Source organism: Salvelinus namaycush, chromosome 1, assembly GCF_016432855.1.
Source record: "Salvelinus namaycush isolate Seneca chromosome 1, SaNama_1.0, whole genome shotgun sequence".
NCBI classification, from domain to species: domain Eukaryota; kingdom Metazoa; phylum Chordata; class Actinopteri; order Salmoniformes; family Salmonidae; genus Salvelinus; species Salvelinus namaycush.
Genome location: NC_052307.1, coordinates 77,798,257 through 77,818,415, shown reverse-complemented (window position 1 = coordinate 77,818,415; position 20,159 = coordinate 77,798,257). Strand labels below are relative to the sequence as shown.

Sequence of the window (20,159 nt, the reverse complement as noted above, 5' to 3'; positions counted from 1 at the left end):
TAATTTATTTTAAACCTCTAGGTGGCGTTCAAGTTGCTTGAACAAGAGGTACATCGGCTGCATCTGTTCTGATTGGACAAATCTCTGATGCTCCTTTTTGGTTCCGGGTTGTTGCCGTGACATTTCTGCATGTTAAAGCAATAGGTCACCTAAACTTAGAATGAAGTGAATCATTTTCCTACCTGACGTTTGTCTTGATACAAGCAGATGTATTTCTTTAGACATTTCCTTGACACCAGACAAATAATACAATATATTGAAATTGTATGTATATTGTCTCTTATTGCCAATACTGACAAAACACTGTAAGGACGAAACATTGTTTTATTAAAGTGGCAGTTGGCATGAGAAACAATGTCTAAATACAATTGCATGTTTGGTCTAGTTATATGAAGCATGGTAAATGTCTGTTTAATCTGATATATGATGCTATGAAATATTTCTCTGAAGATGGATGTATTGGAGAGTTATTGCAGCTGTACGAAGGGGGATGGAGCCCATTATGATGGTCCTGGTCGGTCCTGAAGCTACGTTATTTATTTTCTCGTACGTAAATCCGTGTGCAAACCACGTCGTCTGCCCCAAAGGTCTGAAAAAGAAGGGAAAGGGACAAAAGATTCCAGTTATCTCATCAACAGAAGTGCTTCCTGCTGTTGTAGATCAGATTTTGAACCTTCAGATAAGAACACAGGACCATTTTGTGTTCATCTCAAATATAACTGGTGTCAAGTGAGATAAAAAAACAGATTTCTTGTTCAAACTCTCATTGTGACAGAATGGAAGACTGCTTTAGCACACGACTGGTTGAGATTTCCTGTCCAAAAACAGTCCATTTGGCACATGGCAGCTGCTACAGTATCAGTGAATGAATGAGGGAAAAGGGGAAATGATCGAGAGGCGCATCGAGCCCTCAAAGATTTATGGTACTTTCAGAGGTGCTGCAAGACTGCAACCGAACTTGTCAGCACCACAGATCATCATTACCCCAGCACCCAGGGAGGGAGGAAAGTAAATATCATTCAGGTTTAAAGAATGGCGCTAAGATGAAGCCATCTGCCGTGTGCAGCGAGTGTCCAGGGAGACATTAACGTGAGATGCGTCATGGTCCATTGGTGTTTTCTAACACAACATGATCAATGAGGCACATTATTGCGGGCAGACAGCCAGTAGCTTTTAACCCTACACACACCTCTGGCAGTAAAGGCCTGCATGGACAACAGCATGGTAGATAACGTGAACAGTGTGACAGTCAGTAACACATGCAGTATCAGAGTAACTACAGGACAACAGCATGGTAGATAACGTGAACAGTGTGACAGTCAGTAACTACAGGACAACAGCATGGTAGATAACATGAACAGTGTGTCAGTCAGTAACTACAGGACAACAGCATGGTAGATAACGTGAACAGTGTGACAGTCAGTAACTACAGGACAACAGCATGGTAGATAACGTGAACAGTGTGTCAGTCAGTAACTACAGGACAACAGCATGGTAGATAACATGAACAGTGTGTCAGTCAGTAACTACAGGACAACAGCATGGTAGATACCGTGAACAGTGTGACAGTCAGGAACTACAGGACAACAGCATGGTAGATACCGTGAACAGTGTGTCAGTCAGTAACTACAGGACAACAGCATGGTAGATAACGTGAACAGTGTGTCAGTCAGTAACTACAGGACAACAGCATGGTAGATACCGTGAACAGTGTGTCAGTCAGTAACTACAGGACAACAGCATGGTAGATAACATGAACAGTGTGTCAGTCAGGAACTACAGGACAACAGCATGGTAGATAACATGAACAGTGTGTCAGTCAGTAACTACAGGACAACAGCATGGTAGATAACGTGAACAGTGTGTCAGTCAGTAACTACAGGACAACAGCATGGTAGATACCGTGAACAGTGTGTCAGTCAGTAACTACAGGACAACAGCATGGTAGATAACGTGAACAGTGTGTCAGTCAGTAACTACAGGACAACAGCATGGTAGATAACATGAACAGTGTGTCAGTCAGTAACTACAGGACAACAGCATGGTAGATAACATGAACAGTGTGTCAGTCAGTAACTACAGGACAACAGCATGGTAGATAACATGAACAGTGTGTCAGTAACTACAGGACAACAGCATGGTAGATAACGTGAACAGTGTGTCAGTCAGTAACTACAGGACAACAGCATGGTAGATAACGTGAACAGTGTGTCAGTCAGTAACTACAGGACAACAGCATGGTAGATAACATGAACAGTGTGACAGTCAGTAACTACAGGACAACAGCATGGTAGATAACATGAACAGTGTGTCAGTCAGGAACTACAGGACAACAGCATGGTAGATAACATGAACAGTGTGTCAGTCAGTAACTACAGGACAACAGCATGGTAGATAACGTGAACAGTGTGTCAGTAACTACAGGACAACAGCATGGTAGATAACGTGAACAGTGTGTCAGTCAGTAACTACAGGACAACAGCATGGTAGATAACATGAACAGTGTGACAGTCAGTAACTACAGGACAACAGCATGGTAGATAACATGAACAGTGTGACAGTCAGTAACTACAGGACAACAGCATGGTAGATAACGTGAACAGTGTGACAGTAACTACAGGACAACAGCATGGTAGATAACATGAACAGTGTGACAGTCAGTAACTACAGGACAACAGCATGGTAGATAACATGAACAGTGTGACAGTCAGTAACTACAGGACAACAGCATGGTAGATACCGTGAACAGTGTGACAGTCAGTAACTACAGGACAACAGCATGGTAGGTAACATGAACAGTGTGTCAGTCAGTAACTACAGGACAACAGCATGGTAGATAACGTGAACAGTGTGTCAGTCAGTAACTACAGGACAACAGCATGGTAGATACCGTGAACAGTGTGTCAGTCAGTAACTACAGGACAACAGCATGGTAGATAACATGAACAGTGTGTCAGTCAGGAACTACAGGACAACAGCATGGTAGATAACGTGAACAGTGTGTCAGTCAGGAACTACAGGACAACAGCATGGTAGATAACGTGAACAGTGTGACAGTCAGTAACTACAGGACAACAGCATGGTAGATAACATGAACAGTGTGACAGTAACTACAGGACAACAGCATGGTAGATAACATGAACAGTGTGACAGTAACTACAGGACAACAGCATGGTAGATAACATGAACAGTGTGACAGTAACTACAGGACAACAGCATGGTAGATAACATGAACAGTGTGACAGTCAGTAACTACAGGACAACAGCATGGTAGATAACGTGAACAGTGTGACAGTAACTACAGGACAACAGCATGGTAGATAACATGAACAGTGTGTCAGTCAGTAACTACAGGACAACAGCATGGTAGATAACATGAACAGTGTGTCAGTCAGTAACTACAGGACAACAGCATGGTAGATAACATGAACAGTGTGACAGTCAGGAACTACAGGACAACAGCATGGTAGATAACGTGAACAGTGTGACAGTAACTACAGGACAACAGCATGGTAGATAACATGAACAGTGTGTCAGTCAGGAACTACAGGACAACAGCATGGTAGATAACGTGAACAGTGTGACAGTCAGTAACTACAGGACAACAGCATGGTAGATAACGTGAACAGTGTGTCAGTCAGGAACTACAGGACAACAGCATGGTAGATAACGTGAACAGTGTGTCAGTCAGTAACTACAGGACAACAGCATGGTAGATAACATGAACAGTGTGTCAGTCAGTAACTACAGGACAACAGCATGGTAGATACCGTGAACAGTGTGTCAGTCAGTAACTACAGGACAACAGCATGGTAGATACCGTGAACAGTGTGTCAGTCAGTAACTACAGGACAACAGCATGGTAGATAACGTGAACAGTGTGACAGTAACTACAGGACAACAGCATGGTAGATAACATGAACAGTGTGACAGTCAGGAACTACAGGACAACAGCATGGTAGATAACATGAACAGTGTGACAGTCAGGAACTACAGGACAACAGCATGGTAGATAACGTGAACAGTGTGACAGTAACTACAGGACAACAGCATGGTAGATAACATGAACAGTGTGACAGTAACTACAGGACAACAGCATGGTAGATAACATGAACAGTGTGACAGTAACTACAGGACAACAGCATGGTAGATAACGTGAACAGTGTGACAGTAACTACAGGACAACAGCATGGTAGATAACATGAACAGTGTGACAGTAACTACAGGACAACAGCATGGTAGATAACATGAACAGTGTGACAGTAACTACAGGACAACAGCATGGTAGATAACATGAACAGTGTGACAGTCAGGAACTACAGGACAACAGCATGGTAGATAACATGAACAGTGTGACAGTCAGGAACTACAGGACAACAGCATGGTAGATAACGTGAACAGTGTGACAGTAACTACAGGACAACAGCATGGTAGATAACATGAACAGTGTGACAGTCAGTAACTACAGGACAACAGCATGGTAGATAACATGAACAGTGTGACAGTAACTACAGGACAACAGCATGGTAGATAACATGAACAGTGTGTCAGTCAGTAACTACAGGACAACAGCATGGTAGATAACATCAACAGTGTGTCAGTCAGTAACTACAGGACAACAGCATGGTAGATAACGTGAACAGTGTGTCAGTCAGTAACTACAGGACAACAGCATGGTAGATAACGTGAACAGTGTGTCAGTCAGTAACTACAGGACAACAGCATGGTAGATAACGTGAACAGTGTGTCAGTCAGTAACTACAGGACAACAGCATGGTAGGTAACATGAACAGTGTGTCAGTCAGTAACTACAGGACAACAGCATGGTAGATACCGTGAACAGTGTGACAGTCAGTAACTACAGGACAACAGCATGGTAGATAACATGAACAGTGTGTCAGTCAGTAACTACAGGACAACAGCATGGTAGATACCGTGAACAGTGTGACAGTCAGTAACTACAGGACAACAGCATGGTAGATAACGTGAACAGTGTGTCAGTCAGTAACTACAGGACAACAGCATGGTAGATAACGTGAACAGTGTGTCAGTCAGTAACTACAGGACAACAGCATGGTAGATAACATGAACAGTGTGTCAGTAACTACAGGACAACAGCATGGTAGATACCGTGAACAGTGTGACAGTCAGTAACTACAGGACAACAGCATGGTAGATAACGTGAACAGTGTGTCAGTCAGTAACTACAGGACAACAGCATGGTAGATAACGTGAACAGTGTGTCAGTCAGTAACTACAGGACAACAGCATGGTAGATAACATGAACAGTGTGTCAGTCAGTAACTACAGGACAACAGCATGGTAGATAACGTGAACAGTGTGACAGTCAGTAACTACAGGACAACAGCATGGTAGATAACATGAACAGTGTGTCAGTCAGTAACTACAGGACAACAGCATGGTAGATAACGTGAACAGTGTGTCAGTCAGTAACTACAGGACAACAGCATGGTAGATAACGTGAACAGTGTGTCAGTCAGTAACTACAGGACAACAGCATGGTAGATACCGTGAACAGTGTGTCAGTCAGTAACTACAGGACAACAGCATGGTAGATACCGTGAACAGTGTGACAGTCAGTAACTACAGGACAACAGCATGGTAGATAACATGAACAGTGTGTCAGTCAGTAACTACAGGACAACAGCATGGTAGATAACGTGAACAGTGTGTCAGTCAGTAACTACAGGACAACAGCATGGTAGATAACGTGAACAGTGTGTCAGTCAGTAACTACAGGACAACAGCATGGTAGATACCGTGAACAGTGTGTCAGTCAGTAACTACAGGACAACAGCATGGTAGATACCGTGAACAGTGTGTCAGTCAGTAACTACAGGACAACAGCATGGTAGATACCGTGAACAGTGTGTCAGTCAGGAACTACAGGACAACAGCATGGTAGATAACGTGAACAGTGTGACAGTCAGTAACTATAGGACAACAGCATGGTAGATAACGTGAACAGTGTGTCAGTCAGTAACTACAGGACAACAGCATGGTAGATAACGTGAACAGTGTGTCAGTCAGTAACTACAGGACAACAGCATGGTAGATAACGTGAACAGTGTGACAGTAACTACAGGACAACAGCATGGTAGATAACGTGAACAGTGTGTCAGTCAGTAACTACAGGACAACAGCATGGTAGATACCGTGAACAGTGTGACAGTCAGTAACTACAGGACAACAGCATGGTAGATACCGTGAACAGTGTGACAGTCAGTAACTACAGGACAACAGCATGGTAGATACCGTGAACAGTGTGTCAGTCAGTAACTACAGGACAACAGCATGGTAGATAACGTGAACAGTGTGTCAGTCAGTAACTACAGGACAACAGCATGGTAGATACCGTGAACAGTGTGACAGTCAGTAACTACAGGACAACAGCATGGTAGATAACGTGAACAGTGTGTCAGTCAGTAACTACAGGACAACAGCATGGTAGATACCGTGAACAGTGTGTCAGTCAGTAACTACAGGACAACAGCATGGTAGATACCGTGAACAGTGTGACAGTCAGTAACTACAGGACAACAGCATGGTAGATACCGTGAACAGTGTGTCAGTCAGTAACTACAGGACAACAGCATGGTAGATACCGTGAACAGTGTGACAGTCAGTAACTACAGGACAACAGCATGGTAGATACCGTGAACAGTGTGTCAGTCAGGAACTACAGGACAACAGCATGGTAGATAACGTGAACAGTGTGACAGTCAGTAACTATAGGACAACAGCATGGTAGATAACGTGAACAGTGTGTCAGTCAGTAACTACAGGACAACAGCATGGTAGATAACGTGAACAGTGTGTCAGTCAGTAACTACAGGACAACAGCATGGTAGATAACGTGAACAGTGTGACAGTAACTACAGGACAACAGCATGGTAGATAACGTGAACAGTGTGTCAGTCAGTAACTACAGGACAACAGCATGGTAGATACCGTGAACAGTGTGACAGTCAGTAACTACAGGACAACAGCATGGTAGATACCGTGAACAGTGTGACAGTCAGTAACTACAGGACAACAGCATGGTAGATACCGTGAACAGTGTGACAGTCAGTAACTACAGGACAACAGCATGGTAGATAACGTGAACAGTGTGTCAGTCAGTAACTACAGGACAACAGCATGGTAGATACCGTGAACAGTGTGACAGTCAGTAACTACAGGACAACAGCATGGTAGATAACGTGAACAGTGTGTCAGTCAGTAACTACAGGACAACAGCATGGTAGATACCGTGAACAGTGTGTCAGTCAGTAACTACAGGACAACAGCATGGTAGATACCGTGAACAGTGTGACAGTCAGTAACTACAGGACAACAGCATGGTAGGTAACATGAACAGTGTGTCAGTCAGTAACTACAGGACAACAGCATGGTAGATAACGTGAACAGTGTGTCAGTCAGTAACTACAGGACAACAGCATGGTAGATAACGTGAACAGTGTGACAGTCACTACAGGACAACAGCATGGTAGATAACGTGAACAGTGTGACAGTCAGTAACTACAGGACAACAGCATGGTAGATACCGTGAACAGTGTGACAGTCAGTAACTACAGGACAACAGCATGGTAGATACCGTGAACAGTGTGACAGTCAGTAACTACAGGACAACAGCATGGTAGATAACGTGAACAGTGTGACAGTCAGTAACTACAGGACAACAGCATGGTAGATACCGTGAACAGTGTGTCAGTCAGTAACTACAGGACAACAGCATGGTAGATACCGTGAACAGTGTGTCAGTCAGGAACTACAGGACAACAGCATGGTAGATAACATGAACAGTGTGACAGTAACTACAGGACAACAGCATGGTAGATAACGTGAACAGTGTGTCAGTCAGTAACTACAGGACAACAGCATGGTAGATACCGTGAACAGTGTGACAGTCAGTAACTACAGGACAACAGCATGGTAGATAACGTGAACAGTGTGACAGTCAGTAACTACAGGACAACAGCATGGTAGATACCGTGAACAGTGTGACAGTCAGTAACTACAGGACAACAGCATGGTAGATAACGTGAACAGTGTGTCAGTCAGTAACTACAGGACAACAGCATGGTAGATACCGTGAACAGTGTGACAGTCAGTAACTACAGGACAACAGCATGGTAGATAACGTGAACAGTGTGTCAGTCAGTAACTACAGGACAACAGCATGGTAGATACCGTGAACAGTGTGTCAGTCAGTAACTACAGGACAACAGCATGGTAGATACCGTGAACAGTGTGACAGTCAGTAACTACAGGACAACAGCATGGTAGGTAACATGAACAGTGTGTCAGTCAGTAACTACAGGACAACAGCATGGTAGATAACGTGAACAGTGTGTCAGTCAGTAACTACAGGACAACAGCATGGTAGATAACGTGAACAGTGTGACAGTAACTACAGGACAACAGCATGGTAGATAACGTGAACAGTGTGACAGTCAGTAACTACAGGACAACAGCATGGTAGATACCGTGAACAGTGTGACAGTCAGTAACTACAGGACAACAGCATGGTAGATACCGTGAACAGTGTGACAGTCAGGAACTACAGGACAACAGCATGGTAGATAACGTGAACAGTGTGACAGTCAGTAACTACAGGACAACAGCATGGTAGATACCGTGAACAGTGTGTCAGTCAGTAACTACAGGACAACAGCATGGTAGATACCGTGAACAGTGTGTCAGTCAGGAACTACAGGACAACAGCATGGTAGATAACGTGAACAGTGTGACAGTCAGTAACTACAGGACAACAGCATGGTAGATACCGTGAACAGTGTGTCAGTCAGTAACTACATGACAACAGCATGGTAGATACCGTGAACAGTGTGACAGTCAGTAACTACAGGACAACAGCATGGTAGATACCGTGAACAGTGTGTCAGTCAGTAACTACAGGACAACAGTATGGTAGATACCGTGAACAGTGTGTCAGTCAGTAACTACAGGACAACAGCATGGTAGATAACGTGAACAGTGTGTCAGTCAGTAACTACAGGACAACAGCATGGTAGATAACATGAACAGTGTGTCAGTCAGTAACTACAGGACAACAGCATGGTAGGTAACATGAACAGTGTGTCAGTCAGTAACTACAGGACAACAGCATGGTAGATAACGTGAACAGTGTGTCAGTCAGTAACTACAGGACAACAGCATGGTAGATAACATGAACAGTGTGACAGTCAGTAACTACAGGACAACAGCATGGTAGATAACGTGAACAGTGTGACAGTCAGTAACTACAGGACAACAGCATGGTAGATAACATGAACAGTGTGACAGTCAGTAACTACAGGACAACAGCATTGTAGATAACATGAACAGTGTGACAGTCAGTAACTACAGGACAACAGCATGGTAGATAACGTGAACAGTGTGACAGTCAGTAACTACAGGACAACAGCATGGTAGATAACGTGAACAGTGTGACAGTCAGTAACTACAGGACAACAGCATGGTAGATAACGTGAACAGTGTGTCAGTCAGTAACTACAGGACAACAGCATGGTAGATAACGTGAACAGTGTGTCAGTCAGTAACTACAGGACAACAGCATGGTAGATAACGTGAACAGTGTGTCAGTCAGTAACTACAGGACAACAGCATGGTAGATAACGTGAACAGTGTGTCAGTCAGTAACTACAGGACAACAGCATGGTAGATAACGTGAACAGTGTGTCAGTCAGTAACTACAGGACAACAGCATGGTAGATACCGTGAACAGTGTGTCAGTCAGGAACTACAGGACAACAGCATGGTAGATAACGTGAACAGTGTGTCAGTCAGTAACTACAGGACAACAGCATGGTAGATAACATGAACAGTGTGTCAGTCAGGAACTACAGGACAACAGCATGGTAGATAACATGAACAGGGTGACAGTCAGTAACTACAGGACAACAGCATGGTAGATAACGTGAACAGTGTGTCAGTCAGTAACTACAGGACAACAGCATGGTAGATAACGTGAACAGTGTGTCAGTCAGTAACTACAGGACAACAGCATGGTAGATAACGTGAACAGTGTGTCAGTCAGTAACTACAGGACAACAGCATGGTAGATAACGTGAACAGTGTGTCAGTCAGTAACTACAGGACAACAGCATGGTAGATAACGTGAACAGTGTGTCAGTCAGTAACTACAGGACAACAGCATGGTAGATACCGTGAACAGTGTGTCAGTCAGGAACTACAGGACAACAGCATGGTAGATAACGTGAACAGTGTGTCAGTCAGTAACTACAGGACAACAGCATGGTAGATAACATGAACAGTGTGTCAGTCAGGAACTACAGGACAACAGCATGGTAGATAACATGAACAGTGTGACAGTCAGTAACTACAGGACAACAGCATGGTAGATAACGTGAACAGTGTGTCAGTCAGTAACTACAGGACAACAGCATGGTAGATAACATGAACAGTGTGTCAGTCAGGAACTACAGGACAACAGCATGGTAGATAACATGAACAGTGTGTCAGTCAGTAACTACAGGACAACAGCATGGTAGATAACATGAACAGTGTGTCAGTCAGTAACTACAGGACAACAGCATGGTAGATAACGTGAACAGTGTGACAGTAACTACAGGACAACAGCATGGTAGATAACATGAACAGTGTGTCAGTCAGTAACTACAGGACAACAGCATGGTAGATAACGTGAACAGTGTGTCAGTCAGTAACTACAGGACAACAGCATGGTAGATAACGTGAACAGTGTGTCAGTCAGGAACTACAGGACAACAGCATGGTAGATAACATGAACAGTGTGTCAGTCAGTAACTACAGGACAACAGCATGGTAGATACCGTGAACAGTGTGTCAGTCAGTAACTACAGGACAACAGCATGGTAGATAACGTGAACAGTGTGTCAGTCAGTAACTACAGGACAACAGCATGGTAGATAACATGAACAGTGTGTCAGTCAGTAACTACAGGACAACAGCATGGTAGATAACGTGAACAGTGTGACAGTCAGTAACTACAGGACAACAGCATGGTAGATAACATGAACAGTGTGTCAGTCAGTAACTACAGGACAACAGCATGGTAGATAACATGAACAGTGTGTCAGTCAGTAACTACAGGACAACAGCATGGTAGATAACATGAACAGTGTGTCAGTCAGTAACTACAGGACAACAGCATGGTAGATAACGTGAACAGTGTGTCAGTCAGTAACTACAGGACAACAGCATGGTAGATAACATGAACAGTGTGTCAGTCAGTAACTACAGGACAACAGCATGGTAGATAACGTGAACAGTGTGTCAGTCAGGAACTACAGGACAACAGCATGGTAGATAACGTGAACAGTGTGTCAGTCAGTAACTACAGGACAACAGCATGGTAGATAACGTGAACAGTGTGTCAGTCAGGAACTACAGGACAACAGCATGGTAGATAACATGAACAGTGTGTCAGTCAGGAACTACAGGACAACAGCATGGTAGATAACGTGAACAGTGTGACAGTAACTACAGGACAACAGCATGGTAGATAACATGAACAGTGTGTCAGTCAGGAACTACAGGACAACAGCATGGTAGATAACGTGAACAGTGTGTCAGTCAGGAACTACAGGACAACAGCATGGTAGATACCGTGAACAGTGTGTCAGTAACTACAGGACAACAGCATGGTAGATAACATGAACAGTGTGTCAGTCAGTAACTACAGGACAACAGCATGGTAGATAACGTGAACAGTGTGACAGTCAGTAACTACAGGACAACAGCATGGTAGATAACGTGAACAGTGTGTCAGTCAGTAACTACAGGACAACAGCATGGTAGATAACGTGAACAGTGTGTCAGTCAGTAACTACAGGACAACAGCATGGTAGATAACGTGAACAGTGTGTCAGTCAGTAACTACAGGACAACAGCATGGTAGATAACGTGAACAGTGTGTCAGTCAGTAACTACAGGACAACAGCATGGTAGATAACGTGAACAGTGTGTCAGTCAGTAACTACAGGACAACAGCATGGTAGATACCGTGAACAGTGTGTCAGTCAGGAACTACAGGACAACAGCATGGTAGATAACGTGAACAGTGTGTCAGTCAGTAACTACAGGACAACAGCATGGTAGATAACATGAACAGTGTGTCAGTCAGGAACTACAGGACAACAGCATGGTAGATAACATGAACAGTGTGTCAGTCAGTAACTACAGGACAACAGCATGGTAGATAACATGAACAGTGTGTCAGTCAGTAACTACAGGACAACAGCATGGTAGATAACGTGAACAGTGTGTCAGTCAGTAACTACAGGACAACAGCATGGTAGATAACGTGAACAGTGTGTCAGTAACTACAGGACAACAGCATGGTAGATAACATGAACAGTGTGTCAGTCAGTAACTACAGGACAACAGCATGGTAGATACCGTGAACAGTGTGTCAGTCAGTAACTACAGGACAACAGCATGGTAGATACCGTGAACAGTGTGTCAGTCAGTAACTACAGGACAACAGCATGGTAGATAACGTGAACAGTGTGTCAGTCAGTAACTACAGGACAACAGCATGGTAGATAACGTGAACAGTGTGTCAGTCAGTAACTACAGGACAACAGCATGGTAGATAACGTGAACAGTGTGTCAGTCAGGAACTACAGGACAACAGCATGGTAGATAACGTGAACAGTGTGTCAGTCAGTAACTACAGGACAACAGCATGGTAGATAACGTGAACAGTGTGTCAGTCAGGAACTACAGGACAACAGCATGGTAGATAACGTGAACAGTGTGTCAGTCAGGAACTACAGGACAACAGCATGGTAGATAACGTGAACAGTGTGACAGTAACTACAGGACAACAGCATGGTAGATAACATGAACAGTGTGTCAGTCAGTAACTACAGGACAACAGCATGGTAGATAACGTGAACAGTGTGTCAGTCAGGAACTACAGGACAACAGCATGGTAGATAACATGAACAGTGTGTCAGTCAGTAACTACAGGACAACAGCATGGTAGATAACGTGAACAGTGTGTCAGTCAGTAACTACAGGACAACAGCATGGTAGATAACATGAACAGTGTGTCAGTCATGAACACATGCAGTATCAGAGTAACTAGAGGCACATCCCCTGCTGCCCGTCCTATTAAACTAAACTAGTCCCCTGAGATTTCTCCATGCTATTGAACACATCCTAGACTCCATCCGTCTTACATCACTGGATACAGTAAAGCCAGAACATACTGTCTTCATTACTTTCCTTCCCCCAACCCCCCTCCATCCCTCCTTCCCTTCCTCATCATTAATTTCCTCATCAGCTCATAGATGCTTTGACATGAGCCACCTGCATTTACGTTTTCCTGGCCAGGTCCAGATTCCTTTGTCACCGGAAGGAGAGCAGGCTTGTTTTAGTGGAGGATGAGGCGCTGCCCATTAGCTCCCTGGAATTAATAAACGAATTGTTCAAATTTAGATCCATTGCCTGTGAAAACAAAATTCTGGAGTTATGTGGGGGATCAACCTTTCAAGAGGTTTGTTTTTCGATGTGTGGGACCTGGGAAGAAGTGTATCGTGGCACCTTGTTTGTCATCCAATGGGTTTTGCTGCATGTGGATGAGCAGATGCAGTGCATTGGTGACTTTCTCCATATTGCAGTAATTCAATAAGAAAAAGTCATGGTTCCCACCTTTTGAGACCCTACCAAGTTGAGCATTTAGTGAAAAAGTATTTTCCTCCACAGTAAAACACAAGATTGTGTGTGCCTAGCGGGAAATATGTTTGACATCAAAAAAACAACACGTTACACTGACCTCTCCCTCTAATATTGGACAAAACTCTGAGCCAACCTCATGATCCCATCTCTAAACAATCAGACCGTTGTCCAACAACGGCCTCACAGACCTATCATATGGCTCAATATGCACAGAACTACACACCCTTGAGTTGAAACACACACATTTCATGTGTGTTGCAAAGTCCAAGCATGCTATCCAGAAAGGAGTCCCTTACACAGAGGTTTTCCTCTTGATTTCCCTCTGGGCTTTGTAAGAGTCAATAACGAGGTTATCCTCATCACTTATAAACTGGAATCTAAGGTTATTGGCCCCATTTACTGTTGTCAATCTGGTCTATAAATTTAAAACAGGCCAGAAGTTTACAGAAAGCACATTTTCTTTTTAATATGAAAGCCAGTTCCGTGAAGAAGTCAAGAAGTGTTTTTGATGGATGTAAGGACCTGGTATGTGAGGAGCTTAACAGCAAACATATATTTTTGTGCAGTATAATATCAGCCTGTACCAATACATCAAAGAGCAAGCTTTGAAATCCCTCAGGAACCCTTTCAGAGGTGTTCGTAACAGTGGTTTCTGAGTTAGCCTGTGCAGAGCAGCGTCCATCATACGGAGTGTTCTGGGGGAAAAGCTTGTCTTAGCTTTGATGTCAAGCGTCTGTTTGAACCTACAGTATAATCTCTTGGGGAATAGTATGAAGTGCAGGCCTACTCTCTTTTGGGTTCAGAATGAAGTGTTAACACTAACAGTGTGGGGTACCAGTACACCAAGTCTGGAACCAACAGGACGCACTTCTACCCCCAAGCCATTAGACTGCTAAATAGCTAATCAAATGGCTACCCAGACTACCTGCATTGACCCTTTATTTTTGCACCAACTCTCTTGCACTGACTCTATACACACACCCTGGACTCTACACACCCTGGACTCTACACACACTGGACTCTACACACACACCCTGGACTCTACACACACTGGACTCCACACACACACTGGACTCTACACACACACACACACACACACACTGGACTCTACACACACACACACACTCTCTACACACACTGGACTCTACACACCCTGGACTCTACACACACTGACTCTATACACACACCCTGGACTCTACACACCCTGGACTCTACACACACACACACACCCTGGACTCTACACACACTGGACTCTACACACACACACACTGGACTCTACACACACACACACACCCTGGACTCTACACACCCTGGACTCTACACACACTGGACTCTACACACACACTGGACTCCACACACACACTGGACTCTACACACACACACACACACACACACACACACACACACACTGGACTCTACCCACACACACTCTGGACTCTACCCACACACACTCTGGACTCTACACACACACTGGACTCTACACACACACACACACTCTGGACTCTACACACACACACACACACTGGACTCTACACACACACTGGACTCTACCCACACACACACACACACACACTGGACTCTACCCACACACACACACACACACACACTGGACTCTACCCACACACACACACACTGGACTCTACCCACACACACACTGGACTCTACCTACACACACTGGACTCTACCCCCCCACACACACACACTGGACTCTACCCACACACACACACACTGGACTCTACCCACACACACACACACTGGACTCTACCCACACACACACACACACACACACACACACACTGGACTCTACCCACACACTGGACTCTACCCATACACACACACACACTGGACTCTACCCACACACACACACACACACTGGACTCTACCCACACACACACACACACACACACTGGACTCTACACACACACACTGGACTCTACCCACACACACACACACACTGGACTCTACCCACACACACACTGGACTCTACACACACACACACTGGACTCTACCCACACACACACACACACTGGACTCTACCCACACACACACACACTGGACTCTACCCACACACACACACACACACACACACACTGGACTCTACCCACACACACACACACACACTGGACTCTACCCACACACACACACTGGACTCTACCCACACACACACACACTGGACTCTACCCACACACACACACACACACACTGGACTCTACCCACACACACACACACACACACTGGACTCTACCCACACACACACACACACACACACGACTCTACCCACACACACACTGGACTCTACCCACACACACACACACACACTGGACTCTACCCACACACACACACACACTGGACTCTACCCACACACACACACACACACTGGACTCTACCCACACACACACACACACTGGACTCTACCCACACACACACACACACTGGACTCTACCCACACACACACACACACTGGACTCTACCCACACACACACACACACTGGACTCTACCCACACACACACACACACTGGACTCTACCCACACACACACACACACACTGGACTCTACCCACACACACACACACACTGGACTCTACCCACACACACACACACACACACTGGACTCTACCCACACACACACACACACTGGACTCTACCCACACACACACACACACACACTGGACTCTACCCACACACACACACACACTGGACTCTACCCACACACACACACACACTGGACTCTACCCACACACACACACACACTGGACTCTACCCACACAACACTGGACTCTACCCACACACACACACACACACTGGACTCTACCCACACACACACACTGGACTCTACCCACACACACACACACACTGGACTCTACCTACACACACACTGAACTCTACCTACACACACGGGACTCTACCCACACAAACACACAGGACTCTACCACCCTACACACACACTGGACTCTACCCACACACACACACACACACACTGGACTCTACCCACACACTGGACTCTACCCACACACACACACACACTGGACTCTACCCACACACACACATACTGGACTCTACCCACACACACACACACTGGACTCTACCCACACACACACACACTGGACTCTACCCACACACACACTGGACTCTACACACACACTGGACTATGAATTATTTGTGAAAGGAACACTCTTCTATAGTTTCAGTGTACAAATAGATAAAACTGAGGGGGCCTGACATGACAGCCTTGCCTACTACCTTTCTTTAGTCACAAACTTCCTCACCAGTATGAGTTCATCTCCCTTCAGCTCTCTGGTCCAGAAGGTCCTTGGGCCGTTGCCATCCAGGAGAGTCTGCCTGCAGTACATTTTGCTCTCGGTCTCCCATGTGGCCAGGCTCTGTTGATATGAGTGTAATGCAATGAAGAGGGTCCATGTCAATACATCCATGTACTTTCCTGTCCTCACTTATCTGAAGGGGATCTGATCTGGATGAGTGAACATGGGCTGCGTCTCAATGTAGCTTCCTCTGCTTGTCTCCTTTCCTTCATCCGTACAAAGGCTATCTGAATAGGATTGGGACATTACCTTTACATTGTATGGGGGCAGAGACTACCTTTACATTGTATGGGGCAGAGACTACCTTTACATTGTATAGTGGCAGAGACTACCATTACATTGTATGGTGGCAGACTACCTTTACATTATATGGGGGCAGACTCAGAGACTTTACCTTGCACTTCCTGCCATCTACCGTCTCCTCATTGAACTCCTGGCCTATGAGGAAGTTGATCTCGGTGGTGCGCACGGTGGTGGAGGTCTTGATGTAGAACTGCTCCCCATTCTGCCTGATCTCCACGTGAGGTTTGGACGCCGCGGCACCAGCCACCTTCCTCAACATAGCATTGACGCCTGTGGGCAAATGACACCTGTCATTACGCTTACTTTAACGGTCATAAGTGCTGCATAACCAATTGCATGTGTCATTGATCAGTTTTGACTTTGTCAGGTTATGACAACTGACTGTACACAACCTTGACATGCCACTGGGTTGAACCCATGGTGACAATACGGCTTCACGGGGCTATCGTTTGACTTGTACTGACATTTGGTATGTCATGTTTGCTCCTATCCTCACCTAATTCAAGGATGAGTACAGTTACATTTCTGTCTCCTCCTGGCGCCATTGATAGAAGGAAAACAATACTGAATTCCACTTTCAAAGGTGTAGGTTGTGCTTATTTACAAGAGGAATGCATAGTGGCAGTGTTACCTATTTGTGACAAAGTCATGGTAGACAGAAGGTTCTAGGAGTGTGAGAAGATATCAATGGTGCACTGTAGGTATTCAAGTTATATACAGAGTTCTCAAGGCAAGCAACTGCAAATGAGATGGTTATCAGCAGATGTTGCAAATATGGGTGGACGCTATGACAAGGTGATGAAAACAAGGAATGCTGGAGTCATTAGCTTTGTTTAGCTCTCCTGCAGACTGATGGATTCCTCCAACAAGTTATTATGGCGCTAGTTGGCTGTGTCACACAGTTGCAATTTAACCAATTGGATGAAAAAATGTCTTGCTGTTTCCATTCATTCCCCTCTGCATATGTTTTCAGAGCTGCTCTCTCGCTCTCAAATACTGTATCCTTCAGTACTAGTCTTATTGCTCTCATTTAAAACTACAATCTGTGTACTTGAGTTCCCCAGAGGAGAGGAGTTCAATCTTTTCACCTTTTTTTCTCCTCTCATCTCTTTGTTCCTCGATGAAAATGAAAAAAACAATGGCACCAAAAGCCAAAGTTTTGTCCAAGCCAATACCTAGAGCTCAGATTAAGTGAGATCTCAGTGCAGTCACAGGAGACGTATTTGAGAAAACATACACAGTGGATTGTCTCATCTATTCCACACCAGCTGGGCTCAACAGTACAGCTTTGGGATGATCCACCCTCACTGCTTTCACTGAAAAGATGACTATTCTATGGCAGGAAACAACACGCAAGATCAAGCTTAAGTGATTTGTAATATGTATATGTATAATAATATGTATTACATGTGCACCTTGTGTACATTTTCTATTCTTTTTTTTTTTTTTATACATGCCCAACTCAGTTGACTTTCGGAATTTCAACAAATGACAACATAAAATGCAGCTCAAATGGATTAATACATGCTGGGATGATCCTAAAACTGATGATCAAGACGTCACACACCCTGTGGCCTCTCCCAATTATTGTTTTTGAAAAATATTTCCCCAAATAATAGAACACAGACGAAAATAATGATGCGTTTGGTAGTCGGACACAATAGAGAAAGAACAGTTAGGATTTTGATAGCATATTGTTAAGTATTTATTATTTCAAATAGCTCTTAATGATAGAAGGTAAGAACTATAGACATCTTACCAAGTGCTTTGAGTAGTTCATCAAAATTCTCACTGCTTCTCATTTTCCAAGTGCCTGCGAAATTGGTCATTTTCTTGGGAAGGCTCGATGTGTACCGGTCTCTCTCTGCCTCTTGATATGCTCTGTATCTCCTCAGCTCACTGTCCCGCTATCCCTTCCCTACGCTCTCCCTTTCACCCTCCCTTCCTTTCTCTCTCTCTGTAATAACCCCTCACAGCATGCTCCTCTCTCTCTCTCTGTAATAACCCCTCACAGCATGCTTCTCTCTCTCTCTCTGTAATAACCCCTCACAGCATGCTCCTCTCTCTCTCTCTGTAATAACCCCTCACAGCATGCTCCTCTCTCTCTCTCTGTAATAACCCCTCACAGCATGCTCCTCTCTCTCTCTCTGTAATAACCCCTCACAGCATGCTCCTCTCTCTCTCTCTGTAATAACCCCTCACAGCATGCTTCTCTCTAGTCCTGTAGTGAGTGAAATGTCCTCCTCTTAAAGACCATTTTAAATGACAGATGGACAGGGGTTCAGGTGGTCTCGTTTCAAGCCTGCAATATAAATAGGACAAATAGGACATTTAAATGGAATGAATTCCATAGAAAAGAACCATGGATGTCACCATCACAGTAATATAATAAAGTGTTGAATGCAATTATGGCTTCCAATATTGTCGTTGTGATACGATCTTTCTTTGATAAACGATGGGAGTGAATGTCCATCTAATGTTCATCCCATTGACAAGCCCTCTCTCCCTGGCTACAGCTAAGGATCAGACTAAACATGCATTCAATACATTTCCCATTAAGTCCAATTCAACCCAAGAACCCCCCCCCCAACTCACCAACTCACTGCAACAGCCCCCCAACACAGAATGAGAGGCCCTGATAGCTTCACTCCCCCTCCCATCAAGTCTGATTTGTTCTCTTTCTGATGGCTCTTCATCAATCTCTTTGACAAAGTGGCTTCCAGACAGCAGTTGATAATTCATGTATAGAGCAGAGCCGGGAGCACTCTGTCATCCCTCCAGGAAGTGTCACATTAAAAAGGCTCC

The 20,159-nt window shown here is 44.6% G+C and overlaps 1 protein-coding gene across 1 annotated transcript; it reads right to left on the bottom strand.

Moving 5' to 3' along the window:
* Positions 1–63: 63 nt before the first annotated feature.
* Positions 64–19,342, bottom strand: LOC120049453 (cellular retinoic acid-binding protein 1). Its single transcript, XM_038995722.1, has 4 exons — positions 19,114–19,342; positions 17,446–17,624; positions 16,998–17,111; positions 64–589 (listed from the first exon to the last, which is right to left on the bottom strand). The coding sequence occupies exons 1-4, from the start codon at positions 19,181–19,183 to the stop codon at positions 533–535; spliced, it is 420 nt and encodes a 139-aa protein (XP_038851650.1). The 5' UTR covers positions 19,184–19,342; the 3' UTR covers positions 64–532.
* Between the last annotated feature and the right edge of the window lie 817 nt (positions 19,343–20,159).

Excerpts from the sequence above, each read along its gene's own strand:
- LOC120049453 (XM_038995722.1), bottom strand. The coding sequence starts at position 19,183 with ATGACCAATTTCGCAGGCACTTGGAAAATGAGAAGCAGTGAGAATTTT. Across the intron at positions 17,625-19,113 it reads TGAACTACTCAAAGCACTTG|GCGTCAATGCTATGTTGAGG; the intron begins GTAAGATGTCTA and ends ATTTGCCCACAG. Across the intron at positions 590-16,997 it reads AGGGAGATGAACTCATACTG|ACCTTTGGGGCAGACGACGT; the intron begins GTGAGGAAGTTT and ends CTTCTTTTTCAG.